This window comes from Carassius carassius, chromosome 37 (assembly GCF_963082965.1).
Source record: "Carassius carassius chromosome 37, fCarCar2.1, whole genome shotgun sequence".
NCBI classification, from domain to species: Eukaryota; Metazoa; Chordata; class Actinopteri; order Cypriniformes; family Cyprinidae; genus Carassius; species Carassius carassius.
Window position 1 is genome coordinate 2,098,437 of NC_081791.1, and position 14,463 is coordinate 2,112,899.

A 14,463-nucleotide genomic window follows, 5' to 3' on the forward strand; every position below is an offset into this window, starting at 1 on the left:
ACAGACACAAAGTACTGTTTATTACTCAAAATCTGTGCCAATATGACAGTCTGTATGTCAGCATCTCTTGGCGACTGAGTGTAGATTGGGCTCAATGCATCCTATAAATGTGGTCATGTCAGGCAAACACAGACTGTTATTCTTCATTAGTAACATGCTGCTATACAGATGTTGGATTTTATCCTTAGCTCCTTGCATTCTTTCTTATGTAGAGAACAGGTTCAGTAAGTTGCACTCTTTCGTGTAATATACCTTTTAGGGTCCATTCATGTTTATTTCGTATTACAGTAGTAAATAGGGATGCAGCGATCATGATTTTTCATGGCCGATTCTGATTTCCGATTCCGATTCTTTTTTACAAGCAAACTGTCCGATTCCGATACTGATTTTTCTTTCTTTAAGCAACAAACAAGAAAGAAGGAAAGTATGCATAAACAAGATGTTTATTTGGTATTTAATTGGCCAAACTGGCTTTTGACTATTGAAAACAATAACCATAACCATCTGAAATTAACGGCAGTAACTGCACAGTAAGTAGCCTACATTCAATACAAACATAGATGGTACAGACATCAGCATTTAGCTTCTGTTTCTGAATTAGGTTGAAACTACAGAGAACTGGCCTTAAATGAAAAGATCAACTCTTACCATGTGAAGTTAAAGGCAACAACTGCATAGTTCTACAGTCCAAACAACACAATCAACACACATGCAATAAGAGGTTTCTTAATCAGCATTCAGTATTTTAGTTTTTAAATTTGGTTTTAAATAAAAAGAAAGGTCTTTACCAGTGAGACTAAAAAGTATGCTATATAAATAAATTATTCCAAAATGTTAAAATCAAATAACGTTGGTGAGAGTGAATGAAGTGAATGAAACTTTTTCCAGTGTGCTACAGCAGGTGATTTTTAAATCAAATTGATTCTATGTACTTTTAAGGTAAATTTAATTAATAATCCTATACAGAACTGACGTTTACTTCTGGCTTCTCAAACGTGTTTGCAAGTTCTAATTTACAAAAAAAAAAAAAAAGAAAAGGATTTCAGTTTTGTCACAGTTTAGTCGGTTTCGTTTCTCATCCAACACGTAAGAAGTTGAGCTGAACATCCTTCACTGTCTCCGCTTGTGCAGGGACAGGTACGGTACGGAAAAGGGAAAGGCTTTTATTTGTGCGTCAGTACACCAAAGCTGTTCGCTTCCTGCGATCTGTGCCTCAGACGTGTAGCTCTGCACTTCCAGTGCTGAACGGCTGCCCGTGTCCTGCGCACAGATTTCAAAATACTTCCACACAACTGACATCATAACGAAGGATTACCATGTAGTCTGTGCATGCGGGCGCACTTCCAGAAAAATCGGCCGAAAAAAGATAAAAAACCGTCCGATTGCATATTTTAAGCAAAAACCGTCCGGCTCTGATTTATGTCCGATCAACCAGTGCATCCCTAGTAGTAAAGAGAAAGCTCTGATGAGTCCACATGCTTCTTGAACTGAGGCACTGATGGGATCACTCACGCCACATTAAGGAGCGTCAGAATTGTATTTTTTGTTGGAATTTTTAAGTTGATTATTTATGAAAATGTAACAGAGAATAAAGCCAATTGCAATTAGTGGATAGCAAGTTCACTACAAATAATTTGAAGTTCAGGCATTAACCCTTGAAGACCTAGAACATTTTTGGGGCGCCTGACACTGCATTTTTCTTTGTTTTTCAGACCTATTCTAGCAGTCAGCATCAAGTGCCATATATCATTATAAATAGGAGAACTTACAGTTTAAGTTGAGACTTAACTAATTTAAAGTGTCAATTTTCCTTTCATTTTCTCTAAGAATGAATGAAATTACAGAATTTTAAGAAAAATGCAAACATTTGGGTGTTTATTTTACAGTGTACTCAAACAGAAACTCCTAAAGTTTGGATATTTTTCTTTAGAAAGTTGTGTCTAGGTGTTTTACACTTCCAAATAAAATGTTGTTTACATATACCATTCCCCAAGCAAGTTAAAGCCAGAGATGTGTCCAAAAACATTTTAATTAGTAAAGAAAACGGAAAGTGTTATATAACAAAACCAAACAAAAAAGTTTTTTTTCTTCTTCTGAGAAATATATTTTCAATCCGAGTATGAACAATAAACACAAACCTTTGCAGCACAAATTGTCTTCAACAATACAGTGCAAAAACAGTGCAAATGATTCACAAACTACACACTAAATAAGTGAGAAATATTCAGAGTGCAACAGAAAAAAATTGTGCAAACTATCTTTATGAGCTATATAATTATAGATTTACATAATATATATACAGTCGTGGCCAAAAGTTTTGAGAATTACATAAATATTAGTTTTCAAAAAGTTTGCTGCTAAACTGCTTTTAGATCTTTGTTTCAGTTGTTTCTGTGATGTACTGAAATATAATTACAAGCACTTCATACGTTTCAAAGGCTTTTATCGACAATTACATGACATTTATGCAAAGAGTCAGTATTTGCAGTGTTGGCCCTTCTTTTTCAGGACCTCTGCAATTCGACTGGGCATGCTCTCAATCAACTTCTGGGCCAAATCCTGACTGATAGCAACCCATTCTTTCATAATCACTTCTTGGAGTTTGTCAGAATTAGTGGGTTTTTGTTTGTCCAACCGCCTCTTAAGAATTGACCACAAGTTCTCAATGGGATTAAGATCTGGGGAGTTTCCAGGCCATGGACCCAAAATTTAAACATTCTGGTCCCCGAGCCACTTAGTTATCACTTTTGCCTTATGGCACGGTGCTCCATCGTGCTGGAAAATGCATTGTTCTTCACCAAACTGTTGTTGGATTGTTGGAAGAAGTTGCTGTTGGAGGGTGTTTTGGTACCATTCTTTATTCATGGCTGTGTTTTTTGGCAGAATTGTGAGTGAGCCTACTCCCTTGGATGAGAAGCAACCCCACACATGAATGGTGTCAGGATGCTTTACTGTTGGCATGACACAGGACTGATGGTAGCGCTCACCTTTTCTTCTCCGGACAAGCCTTTTTCCAGATGCCCCAAACAATCGGAAAGGTGCTTCATCTGAGAATATGACTTTGCCCCAGTCCTCAGCAGTCCATTCACTATACTTTCTGCAGAAGATCAATCTGTCCCTGATGTTTTTTTTGGAGAGAAGTGGCTTCTTTGCTGCCCTTCTTTACACCAGGCCATCTTCCAAAAGTCTTGGCCTCACTGTGCGTACAGATGCGCTCACACCTGCCTGCTGCCATTCCTGAGCAAGCTCTGCACTGGTGGCACTCCGATCCCGCAGCTGAATCCTCTCTAGGAGACCATCCTGGCGCTTGCTGGACTTTCTTGGACGCCCTGAAGCCTTCTTTACAAGAATTGAATCTTTCCTTGAAGTTCTTGATGATCCTATAAATTGTTGATTTAGGTGCAATCTTAGTAGCCACAATATCCTTGCCTGTGAAGCCATTTTTATGCAACGCAATGATGGCTGCACGCGTTTCTTTGCAGGTCACCATGGTTAATGGAAGAACAATGATTTCAAGCATCACCCTCCTTTTAACATGTCAAGTCTGCCATTCTACCCCAATCAGCCTGACATAATGATCTCCAGCCTTGTGCTCGTCAACATTCTCACCTGAGTTAACAAGACGATTACTGAAATGATCTCAGCAGGTCTTTTAATGACAGCAATGAAATGCAGTGGAAAGGTTTTTTGGGATTAAGTTAATTTTCATGGCAAAGAAGGACTATGCAATTCATCTGATCACTTTTCATAACATTCTGGAGTATATGCAAATTGCTAATATAAAAACTTAAGCAGCAACTTTTCCAATTTCCAATATTTATGTAATTCTCAAAACTTTTGGCCACGACTGTATATAATATACATAATATAAATGATCGATCCGCTGGCTGTAATCTGCGTCAGAATCGATTTTAGCGGGACATCGCCTATCGTCCCAAGACCAAATCCCAGTGCTTTATCAGATATGTACCGCTGTTTCATCCTTGTTTTTGATTTGTTTTATGTCAAAGTACTCTGTCGTGTGTGTTTTTGTGCTTTTTCATAGTTTTCTCATGCAAATGTGTTGTTGTGTGTTTGTATTCATACACTCAAGACAGACTTCACTTTCACTTTGTGTTCGTTGGTATTTCCAAAGCAATATGTTAAGTAGTAGTTCAAAAGACTACTTATTGGTTGAATATGGGACAGTCTGAACCAATCTGGGCACAGGGGTGGGACTTAAGCATCAACAATCATTTCTGTTTGGCTCAGAGGAACGAAAGCGTTGGTTTCTTCTGTCGAATAAATGTTGTCAAAAAGTGATGACGTAATCACGTGCACTACGGCGCCTCTGAATATCCAAATGAGATTAACAAAATAGAGAAAATCTGCTTTACAGCACTTTTAAAAGCATTCAGATTGGATAAGCGGTTCAAGAGTTATTAAACATTAAAGAACAACAGTTATTTTTAGCCGCGGGCGGCTGTCTCTGTCTTTGTGGGTTAACAGAGCAGCATACAGACTAAAGATATTGATAATAACAATCCATATTAGCATCGATTATAAACGAGAACTGTTGATACGGTTCATGTCCACACAGCTGACAGCTTTACCTGCTGTAGTTGTTAGGATTTATAAACGGATCGGAGCTACAATGAAAGAGATTAAAATAAGATTTACCTTGAGAGGCAGGTCAGCTAGTGGGGCAGCAGGCTTAGTCTCAAGTTTGGGTTCAGAGAGAGACTTCATTGCTGCCGCTGCGTGCCGCACAATACACTGATGACCACAGTACACTGACTCGGGCAGAGAGTCATTACTGCAGCCTGGACCAATGCATTTAGGTAAAGCCTCCTTCATCTCATCCTCCACCGGCTGCTTAATCTCCACCTGAGACCCAAGACACAGATCAGATCTAGTAAGAGCAGGAAAGTTTGTGCGCAACTTAGAATCATATGCATGTTGACCAAGTTTGGTGACAGTTACATAAAGCCGAGTTCAGCACAATTTACAAAATGGTCGGGTCACTGTTCTTTCACACTGCATGACTATCTTGAACTGCATTCAGTCGCTGCTGTATTCACACTGCACGATGGATCGGTGACAGAAGGTGTCACACTGCATGACTTTACAATAGGAAGAATCGCAGACAACTCTGTGTTTCACAACCAAACATGCGAGATGTGACAAGGAAATAACGCGATATCACGCGTGCAAGAGTTCTCACTTGAGACGTGGATTATTATTAAAAATGGTAGCCCGCAAGAAGAATTGCCTGTGCATTTGCAGGGAAAACAAGTCTAAGAAAAGAAGAATATGGAGGAGGAAATGGTTGGGGAGAGGCGAGGATATTGTGGTCTATGACTCCTCCCAGAACTCCCTGCTGATCTGTATCTTGCGCTCTCATTGGCTGTCGGTCGTCGCCGATGTGGCTTTCTGTCAGAACACTTTTCACACAGCATGATTTTGAATCGCTGACAGGTCCAGATAGTGCGAATCTCTCAGATCGTGTCTTTGCTCATTCACACTGCGTGATTGTCACTCATGAGAACAAGCACAGATTTGCTTGAGATTTCGTGCATTTGTCTGCGATTTCTCAAAACCTGTCGGCGAGCCAAAATCAGGGCTAAGATCGTGCAGTCTGAACTCAGCTTAAGAGGAGTAAGACCAGGCGATTTTATATCATGATCTAGATTTCCATGTAGTTTTCATATGAATCATACAGATTGTTGTATTATGGTCCTATTCTTGTCCAAATATAAATAAATCAACACAGCTTTCAGTTGGCAGGATTTAGTTATTAGTTATTAACAACTTGAAGTAATGGAGACATTGATGAATCAGGTGAACTGCTCTAAAACTAGACAAAGATGCAGTCTAGATAATGTCAATAGTTTTTTCTCCACAGTAAAGAGTCCCGCCTGTATGCTTTCTTTCGTCTGAGAAACAAAAGAAGATAATTTTGTCCACACAAATGAAAAACTTTAAAACATGTAAACACAAAAGTTATACAGGTTTAGAATGACAAAAGTTTGTGCAAATTTTCATTTTTGTGTGAACTATAGACGGCTTCATTGGGCGCACGTGCCTGGCCATAAGTTAACTTCCGGTCTTCTGTCTGGCTAGCGGTGCCTTCTACAAACGCAGTTAAAGTCAAGGTGATGAGTAGACTGAAGTTGGGCTCAGGTAGTTCTGCTGTGGGATGTGTTTCCCATACATTTATTTATTTTTGGAGACTCGCCACGATTTTAAAACTGATCGATTTTCAAAAAGGCTTCGTTGAATAAACATGAGTAAGGTTACGTCCTGCACGTTTACTAATAATACTTATACATTTATATGTTTAAATATCAAAACGAGGCACAGGTGTTTTTATATCGCTGTATTTCTGAAGGAAGACTTGCATGTTAAATGCCTGATAAAGCAGCGTTTGTGAGCGTAGCTCTGCTTTGTTTACAGCTGTTACTGGGGAAACCTCTATTCCTCGCGCTTAAAAGCATCTCCTGCTGGCAAATAATTAATTAGCATTTTCATTAAGTCCACCTGATTTAAGCAGCAACCAATTTGTTTGTTATAAGAAAATATCTACTCTAGAGGGACTTGGCTGTTATTATTGATTCTATTTGGAAGTCCACCGGGAGTGAGGGCTACAAAAGCGCGCATGTGCAGTAACGTTTGTTTATGTTGTTGCCGTTGAAACTGTCTATTCCTTAAAATGTTGCCAAACACAACGCCTGCTTGATAATATTGCTGATACACAATATCATCGTACTCATTTAATCATTCACTTTTTTTTTTTTTTACGCTTCATTGCTGGAAAGTGGACCAACTCCAGCATAACGGATTTTGGTTCCCAAAACAAAAAAAATAATCTGGGTCACTAATACAGCTAGTAAAATCATTAACAGAACACGGAGCAAGTTGGGTGAGGTTTATACCTCAAGATGTGTTGGGAAAGTGGAGAGTATATTAAAAGACCCAACTCATCCTCGTGTGATCAGTTTGTTTTACTGCCATCTGGGAGGTGATTTTTAGTGCCCAGAGCAAAGACAAAGATAAATATTTATCAAAAGATATTTTGTACCTTCTGCGATCGGATTTATAAATCAAAAAGCTATGAGATTCAGTATAATGGTATTTATGTGTTTTGTAGTATGTGCCTGTAAGTGTGTTTTGGTCTTTTGCTGGTGTGGTGAAAGACAAATTTCAACCATCGTTGACAATAACGATGTATAGTATTGTATTGAAATGTCTTAATTATAATTTCAAGAGATCTACAGTTGAGAATGGAAAGACAAGAGAAGTGATGCGACTGGATTAAACTTCAAAAGGAAATGATGTCATTGAATAAATTTCCAGTCAAAACGCGGCACTGATGTCTTTATTTGAATGTATCTGAAGGTAAGCAAGGTTTGGGTTAATCAGCCGAGAGTTCAGGGGTTTAGCAGATGGTAAGTTAACCATGCTTTCTGGAACACACACTGTTCATATTCTATTGCATCTAATAACTCTAAAGCAGATCATCAGAATAAAAGAAGATTACCATGTGAGTTAAGTCGATTTCATTTTTTTCGCTAGGCACGTTGGTTCTCATGGCGTCCTGGTCATTAGAGCATGAGGGACAAACATATCCTCCGTTTCTCTGCAGGAGATGAGCACAAGTCTCTGCGACACCAACACAGTCGACATGACGCCATGTTCGGCAGGAGTCACAGCAGATCATCAACCTAAGAGATGGAGCCATTAGTTTGGGAGGGACTAAAAAACATGACTACGAATATGCATCACCATTTCAATCGATTCATAAACAACCTTGAAGAACAAAGATAACAGATCATATATATATATATATATATATATATATATATATATATATATATATATATATATATATAAATAAAGATCACAGCTCACTCCAAAATCACATAAGATGCACATAAGATGAGAAATAGAGCGAAACAGGATCCACAATCAATCTTCTCTCCTGGCTCATCACAGAAACTAACCACATTTTGATAAATCAGTGGACAAGCCCACTAGCAGTAACTCAGTCAATCGTTTGTTCGTTATCCGTCTCGGCTCGGTGTTCATCTTCAGTTCTCTCTTCACAGCAGTTCAGTCAGTGTACTGTTTGAGTACATGAATTACTCCGGGATATTGGTTTATTTGAACTCAGAGGGAGTGTCAGCCACATTAAACAAGTTAACAGCTTAAGTCATTTGTGGATTAATGCGTATTGGAGACGCGAACCGTTTAAAACGATTCAATTCGATTTGGTGAACTGGTTCAAAAAGATCTGGTTACATCGAATGATTTGTTTGCGAACCGGATATCACAAACTGCTTTGTTTTGAACTCTCTCTCACAACAGACACGGAAGAGAAGACAATGCTGAATAAAGTCATAGTTTTTGCTATTTTTGGACCAAAATGTATTTTCGATGCTTCAAAAAACTCTAACTGACCCTCTGATGTCACATGGACTACTTTGATGATGTTTTTCTTACCTTTCTGGACATGGACAGTATACCGTACACACAGCTTCAATGGAGGGACTGAGAGCTCTCAGACTAAATCTAAAATATCTTAAACTGTGTTCTGAAGATAAACGGAGGTCTCACTGTTTGGAACAACATGAGGGCGAGTTATTAATTACATGAATTAGATTTTCCGATGAACTTACCCTTTAAGCTCATCAAAATCTACTTTGAGACATTTTTAGCGCACAAGATACTGGTTTCAGTACAAAACGTTATATTAAAATAAAATAATTTCTCACACAAAAATATCACATTTTATTTTACAAGATAAAATAAACTAATGTGTGTTCCAGCATGACGAGACTCAGTAAAGCTGCTCTGCTCGTGCACATCCCATCATCGGTTCTCTTTCAGCAGTTCAGTCAATCTACTGTTTGGGTTAGAGATGCATCGATCCGAGACTCGGGATCGTATCGGCTCTGATCCTGGCATTTTCTGTGGATTGGGTAGCGGTCAGATGAGACCGATCCTAATCTGATACTGTGCGTGTACTAGTGTGTTATTATCAAGCCCCACGAAAGACACAAAAACATTATAAAGCACCAAAACGTTTTTAGACGAGTATATTTCAAGTGTTCAAATTTACCTACTAAAAGTTCCATTTACCTAAATTTGTTACTTCAGACTTATGTGTCCTCTAGAAGTTTGCGTTCTGCAAGTGAACGTCTCTTGATTGTTCATCCCAAAGAAGCACAAAGTCACTTTTACGGACTTTTAAATTAAATGTTCCTCCTGGTGGAATGACCTCCCCAACTCAATCCGGGTAGCTGAGTCCTTATCCATCTTCAAGAATCGGCTTAAAACCCATCTCTTCCTTCTTTATTTGATCCTCTAACTTTAACACTCACTATTCTTATTCTATTCTTTAAAAAAATCTAACTACCTTTCTAATCTTTTTATATTCTATTTTCTTTTCATTAATTATGCAATTGTATGCGTGTATGTGTAAAGACCTCTAACACTAGCTTGCTCTATTCTTTTTTTATTCTATCTGTTTTCTTTATATTATATTATTTAAAATCCCATGCTAGGTGTACTGTGTTAACCTAACTGAGACTTGTTATAGCACTTATATATCATTGCTCTATTTGTTGTTTTTGATTGCTTCCACTGTCCTCATCTGTAAGTCGCTTTGGATAAAAGCGTCCGCTAAATGAATAAATGTAATGTAAGTGTTCAGAAGCTGCTCCATAGTTCAATGTGAGGTACAGAATAATATTTACCGTATTTTCCGGACCATACGTCGCACTTTTTTTCATAGTTTGGCTGGTCCTGCGACTTAAAGTCAAGTGTGACTTACTTATCAAAATTAATTTGACATGAACCAAGAGAAAACATTACCGTCTCTGTGCTCCTATAGCCTACACTGAGCAGCATAGAGCGCCCTCTCGTGGCTGTAGACGGTAATGTTTTCTCTTGGTTTTAAATAAATGCGACTTATAGTACGGTGCGACTTATATATGTTTTTTCCCTTATGACGTATTTTTGAACTGATGCAACTTATACTCAGGTGCGACTTATAGTCCGTAAAATACGGTAATTCGTTAGATTAAAGTTCTCTCTGCTGCGGCTGTCTGTCATCCTCCATTCAGCGTTTAAACTGAGCGTCGTGTTTGGTTACTACAGTCAAAATCATGAAACTCTCTTCAAGAGCGCACAGTAACTGAGGTTTATAACTGTTCAAAGAAAAGACTCATTAAACTAACGCACAGATTTAATACACTACATATCAATATCTCTTCCTTTTGTGCTAGTGATGTCCGGTTCACAAACGAATCGTTTGATTTAACCAGTTCACCAGTTCAATTAGTTTAACCAAATCAGACTGAATCGTTTGAAACGCCTAGCTTGTCAGTTAATAAAAGGAGTAATAAAACAATCAAGCATGAGCACACACAGTTAAGGTTTGCTACCTTGACAGTGCAGTTGGTTTATTATCAGAATAAAATACAGTCAGTCAAACATGAAGATACACACACACTGCTCAGTTTAAATGTGTAGTAAATCTGTGCCATTAAGTGTTATCACCGCAACGCTGTGATGTTATGTAAAACATTTAGTTTAACGTGGATATTGGAACGTGAGTGAAGTACATAATTTGTCATTCAAATACAATCGCAAATATGTAAACATCTGATTTAGTGTCGAATGAGAGACCCAGTTTTGTTTAGCCTAAATTAATTAGTTTTGGGTTGTCGTTTATATTGCTATAGCTTCTTATATTTTTAACTCTTGTTCTTTTCTAAATACTGTTAATTGAGGGGAACTAAAATAGCCTGGCTATGTTTACAGTGTTTATAATAATGTTTGTAAACATTGTGTGTCCCCATTGGGTCTATTTCTGAATGAAATTATCTTTTTTTCTCTAAAAACAATTTGTTTTATATACGAGTAGCATATTTTAACCATGCAGCAAACATTTTTTAATATTTTGATAATTTACAGAAAATAAATAAATTACTTTTTAAACCGTTTAACTGATTATTAATCGGTCAAAATGAGCTGATAGTTTGCTGCATTCATGCGCACTCAGAAACCTGTGACTGTGATCGAATAAGCAGAGCTTGAACAAGCTTTTGTCATCGTTAAATCTTTCAAAGATGTTTCCAAATGTCGAAATTGGGTTGCGTATCTATCTGTGCATGATGGTGTCCAATGCCCCAGGCGAGCGGAGCTTCTCAAAGTTGAGAGCTGCGGTCCTCAGTTGGGCAGGAAAAGCTAAGCATGCTGGCGCTTATGAGCATGAGCTGCTGCGCATCCTTGACTTCACTGACACGATCGAAGAACTAACGCTTGCTAAAGCTCAAATAACAGCAATATAAGTAAGCAGCACTAGCACAGTAGTAAGAGTAACAATATGCCTAGGATAAGTTGATCTGGTTTAGCCTTTTCTGCATGAAGTACATTTTTCAGACAATTGCTATTGAATGTGGATGTTCATGTTCAGTAATAACTGGCTGTTTGCGTCGCTTCTGGGTCGGTCTGAGTGTGCATGTACGTAGATATCGAATGCACATGGACCAGTGCATAGAAAAAGTAGGTGCAGCACCAGGCCCAATTTGGTCTTAATCCGGCCATGCGCTGATCGATTCAATTACAAGAGGTATATAGCAACTTATAATCGGAGTTCAAAACTGGAAGTGTGTTTAATGGGTATGTTTCCCCTACTTGTACTGGACTGTTTTTAAATATCCTCTCAGAGAAACACTTTTTAGATGAAGCTGCTAGACTTCACCCGATATGTCAGACAACACAACTTTCAAGAAGCAGTTGAAGACACACCTCTTCCACAAAAATACTTAATTACTCCACAACTATAAACCCAAACTATAACCAAGGCACATATACATTTTGAAAGACGTGAGTGTGAGTAAATGATTTTTGGGGGGAATGTTCTTCTTTGTCCCGTTTACTTATAACACAGCTCTCTGGAATACTTCATTCTGATTGGTCAAGCTCATCATTCAGCAGCCCCATAATTCCTAATACTCACTATTGTCTATTGCCAAGCAGTATACTGAGCCTCTCATCTGGGTAACTATAACCTGCACTACATTCCTGTTTCACGAATCACACCACAGACTAATTAGCTCCTTCCTGAGTAACAGTGACTGATCATATTGCAAAATAACATCCCATAATGCTCACCTGTTACTGTGTCCTTGCTGACATGTGCAGCAGACAGCATCTGGATTCTTCCTTTCAGTGTCTTCCTCGCTATTTTCAGAGAATTCCTGCAGTTCTTCCTGTGCTCTTCCCCCTGCAGTGGTATCCTGAGCTCCAGAAGTCCCATCTGGCCCTGTGGCTGTGGAGGAGCACACCTCTCCTCCTCCTAATGTGTCTTCTGACTCCAGCAGTAACCTCAGCCCTACGTCCAGATCTTCTGGGCCTTTGGCAGCAGCATCACCGTCATGCTTGAGTTCCTGCATCTTTCGAGCCACAGCCCTCTTCCGAATCTCTTGGAGGTTGAGATCGTCGCTGTCTTCAGCTCGATCTGACGGGACTCCTTCACTGATGCACTCCTCACACGGCACTGTTTCCCCAGCTTCATTCTCAATGCTTGAGCGATCACCTGTGGGAGTGAGCACAGGCAGGCGTCCTCGACCCCCCCGACCCCGGCCCCGGGGCGGCCGTCCCCTGCGGCGCTGGACCGGAGGGCTGCTGTCCACAGAGCCCACGGCTTGCCTGAACTCCCGCCTGGCGATGGTGCTCCGGCGGAAGCCCCAGGACTTGGTCACTGTCGCAGCGCTGGAGCCTTCCTCATCCATCTGAGATGAAGTACAACATTATCCTTACTGTTAACTTCCACTGCACATGACCTATTCAACAACAACTAGACCAGATCAACAGCTGTGTAATTAAATTACAAATTGCATCACTTATTGTCAAAATTATGAAGTGATCTAGCTGATTCTGTTCCAGACTCTTAACAAAAGCCAAGTTAAGCAACACTACTGGCGCTTTTCCCACTGCATAGTACGGCACGGTACGGGTCTCTTTGGGGGGGGGGGGGTACACTGGGTACAGCACCTGGTACTGTATTTTAGTACCACTTCTGTTGAGGTTCCAGGTGAACCGCACTGTTAGCAAAACGTGATGTGTGAACTCTTCTGATCACGGATGCCCGGAGAGAATCGCCTCTACCTGCGTCACTGAACTTGCGACACAAACACAACAGAACCTGGATTTAAATCGGCACAGAGAGCGAAGGATCGAACACAACGGTTTTGAAGTTTCTTGTCTGTTGCGGAAGTAGAGATGTTCCTCTCGTTGATAGCAGAGGAGCGGATCCAGCGGGAGCTTGATGGGGCGATGCGAAATGAAAAACGTTTTTTAGGACTCGTGACAGAAGAGGCGGTGCAACTATAACGACATGTGAATAATCCCACCCACTCTAAAGCAGGACTAAACCACAGTGGAACAAACCAGGTCGAGCTGTACCATGCAGTGGAAAAGTCACCTTTGTCACCTTTATTTATATAGCGCTTTAAACAAAATACATTGCGTCAAAGCAACTGAACAACATTCATTAGGAAAACAGTGTCAATAATGCAAAAATGATAGTTAAAGGCAGTTCATCATTGGATTCAGTGATGTCATCTCTGTTCAGTTAAATAGTGTCTGTGCATTTATTTGCAATCAAGTCAACGATATCGCTGTAGATGAAGTGTCCCCAACTAAGCAAGCCAGAGGCGACAGCGGCAAGGAACCGAAACTCCATCGGTGACAGAATGGAGAAAAAAACCTTGGGAGAAACCAGGCTCAGTTGGGGGGTCAGTTCTCCTCTGACCAGACGAAACCAGTAGTTCAATTCCAGGCTGCAGCAAAGTCAGATTGTGCAGAAGAATCATCTGGTTCCTGTGGTCTTGTCCTGGTGCTCCTCTGAGACAAGGTCTTTACAGGGGATCTGTATCTGGGGCTCTAGTTGTCCTGGTCTCCGCTGTCTTTCAGGGATGTAGAGGTCCTTTCTAGGTGCTGATCCACCATCTGGTCTGGATACGTACTGGATCCGGGTGACTGCAGTGACCCTCTGATCTGGACACAGACTGGATCTGGTGGCCACGTTGACCTCGGAACAAGAGAGAAACAGACAAATATTAGTGTAGATGCCATTCTTCTAATGATGTAGCAAGTACATAGGTTGTTATGGGAAGTGTTTCCGGTTCCGGTTTACCTAATTAATGCAGCCTAAAAATCCTTTAACGGATTTGGATAATAAAAGCATATTAGTATGTTATTTGTATGCCAGGTTAAAGAGATGGGTCTTTAATCTAGATTTAAACTGCAAGAGTGTGTCTGCCTCCCGAACAATGTTAGGTAGGTTATTCCAGAGTTTGGGCGCCAAATAGGAAAAGGATCTGCCGCCTGCAGTTGATTTTGATATTCTAGGTATTATCAAATTGCCTGAGTTTTGAGAACGTAGCGGACGTAGACGATTATAATGTAAAA

At 39.9% G+C, this 14,463-nt stretch overlaps 1 protein-coding gene across 1 annotated transcript in view; it reads right to left on the reverse strand.

Annotated features, from left to right (window-relative positions):
• The window catches only part of si:ch73-181d5.4 (death-inducer obliterator 1), a 43,307-nt gene that overhangs the window by 15,742 nt on the left and 13,102 nt on the right, over positions 1-14,463 (reverse strand). Inside the window, exons 2-4 of the mRNA XM_059528625.1 lie at positions 12,163-12,782; positions 7,520-7,703; positions 4,660-4,866 (exon numbers count right to left, since the gene is read on the reverse strand). Of these exons, the coding sequence (XP_059384608.1) occupies positions 4,660-4,866; positions 7,520-7,703; positions 12,163-12,782 (1,011 nt within the window). The remainder of the gene's footprint in view (positions 1-4,659; positions 4,867-7,519; positions 7,704-12,162; positions 12,783-14,463) is intronic.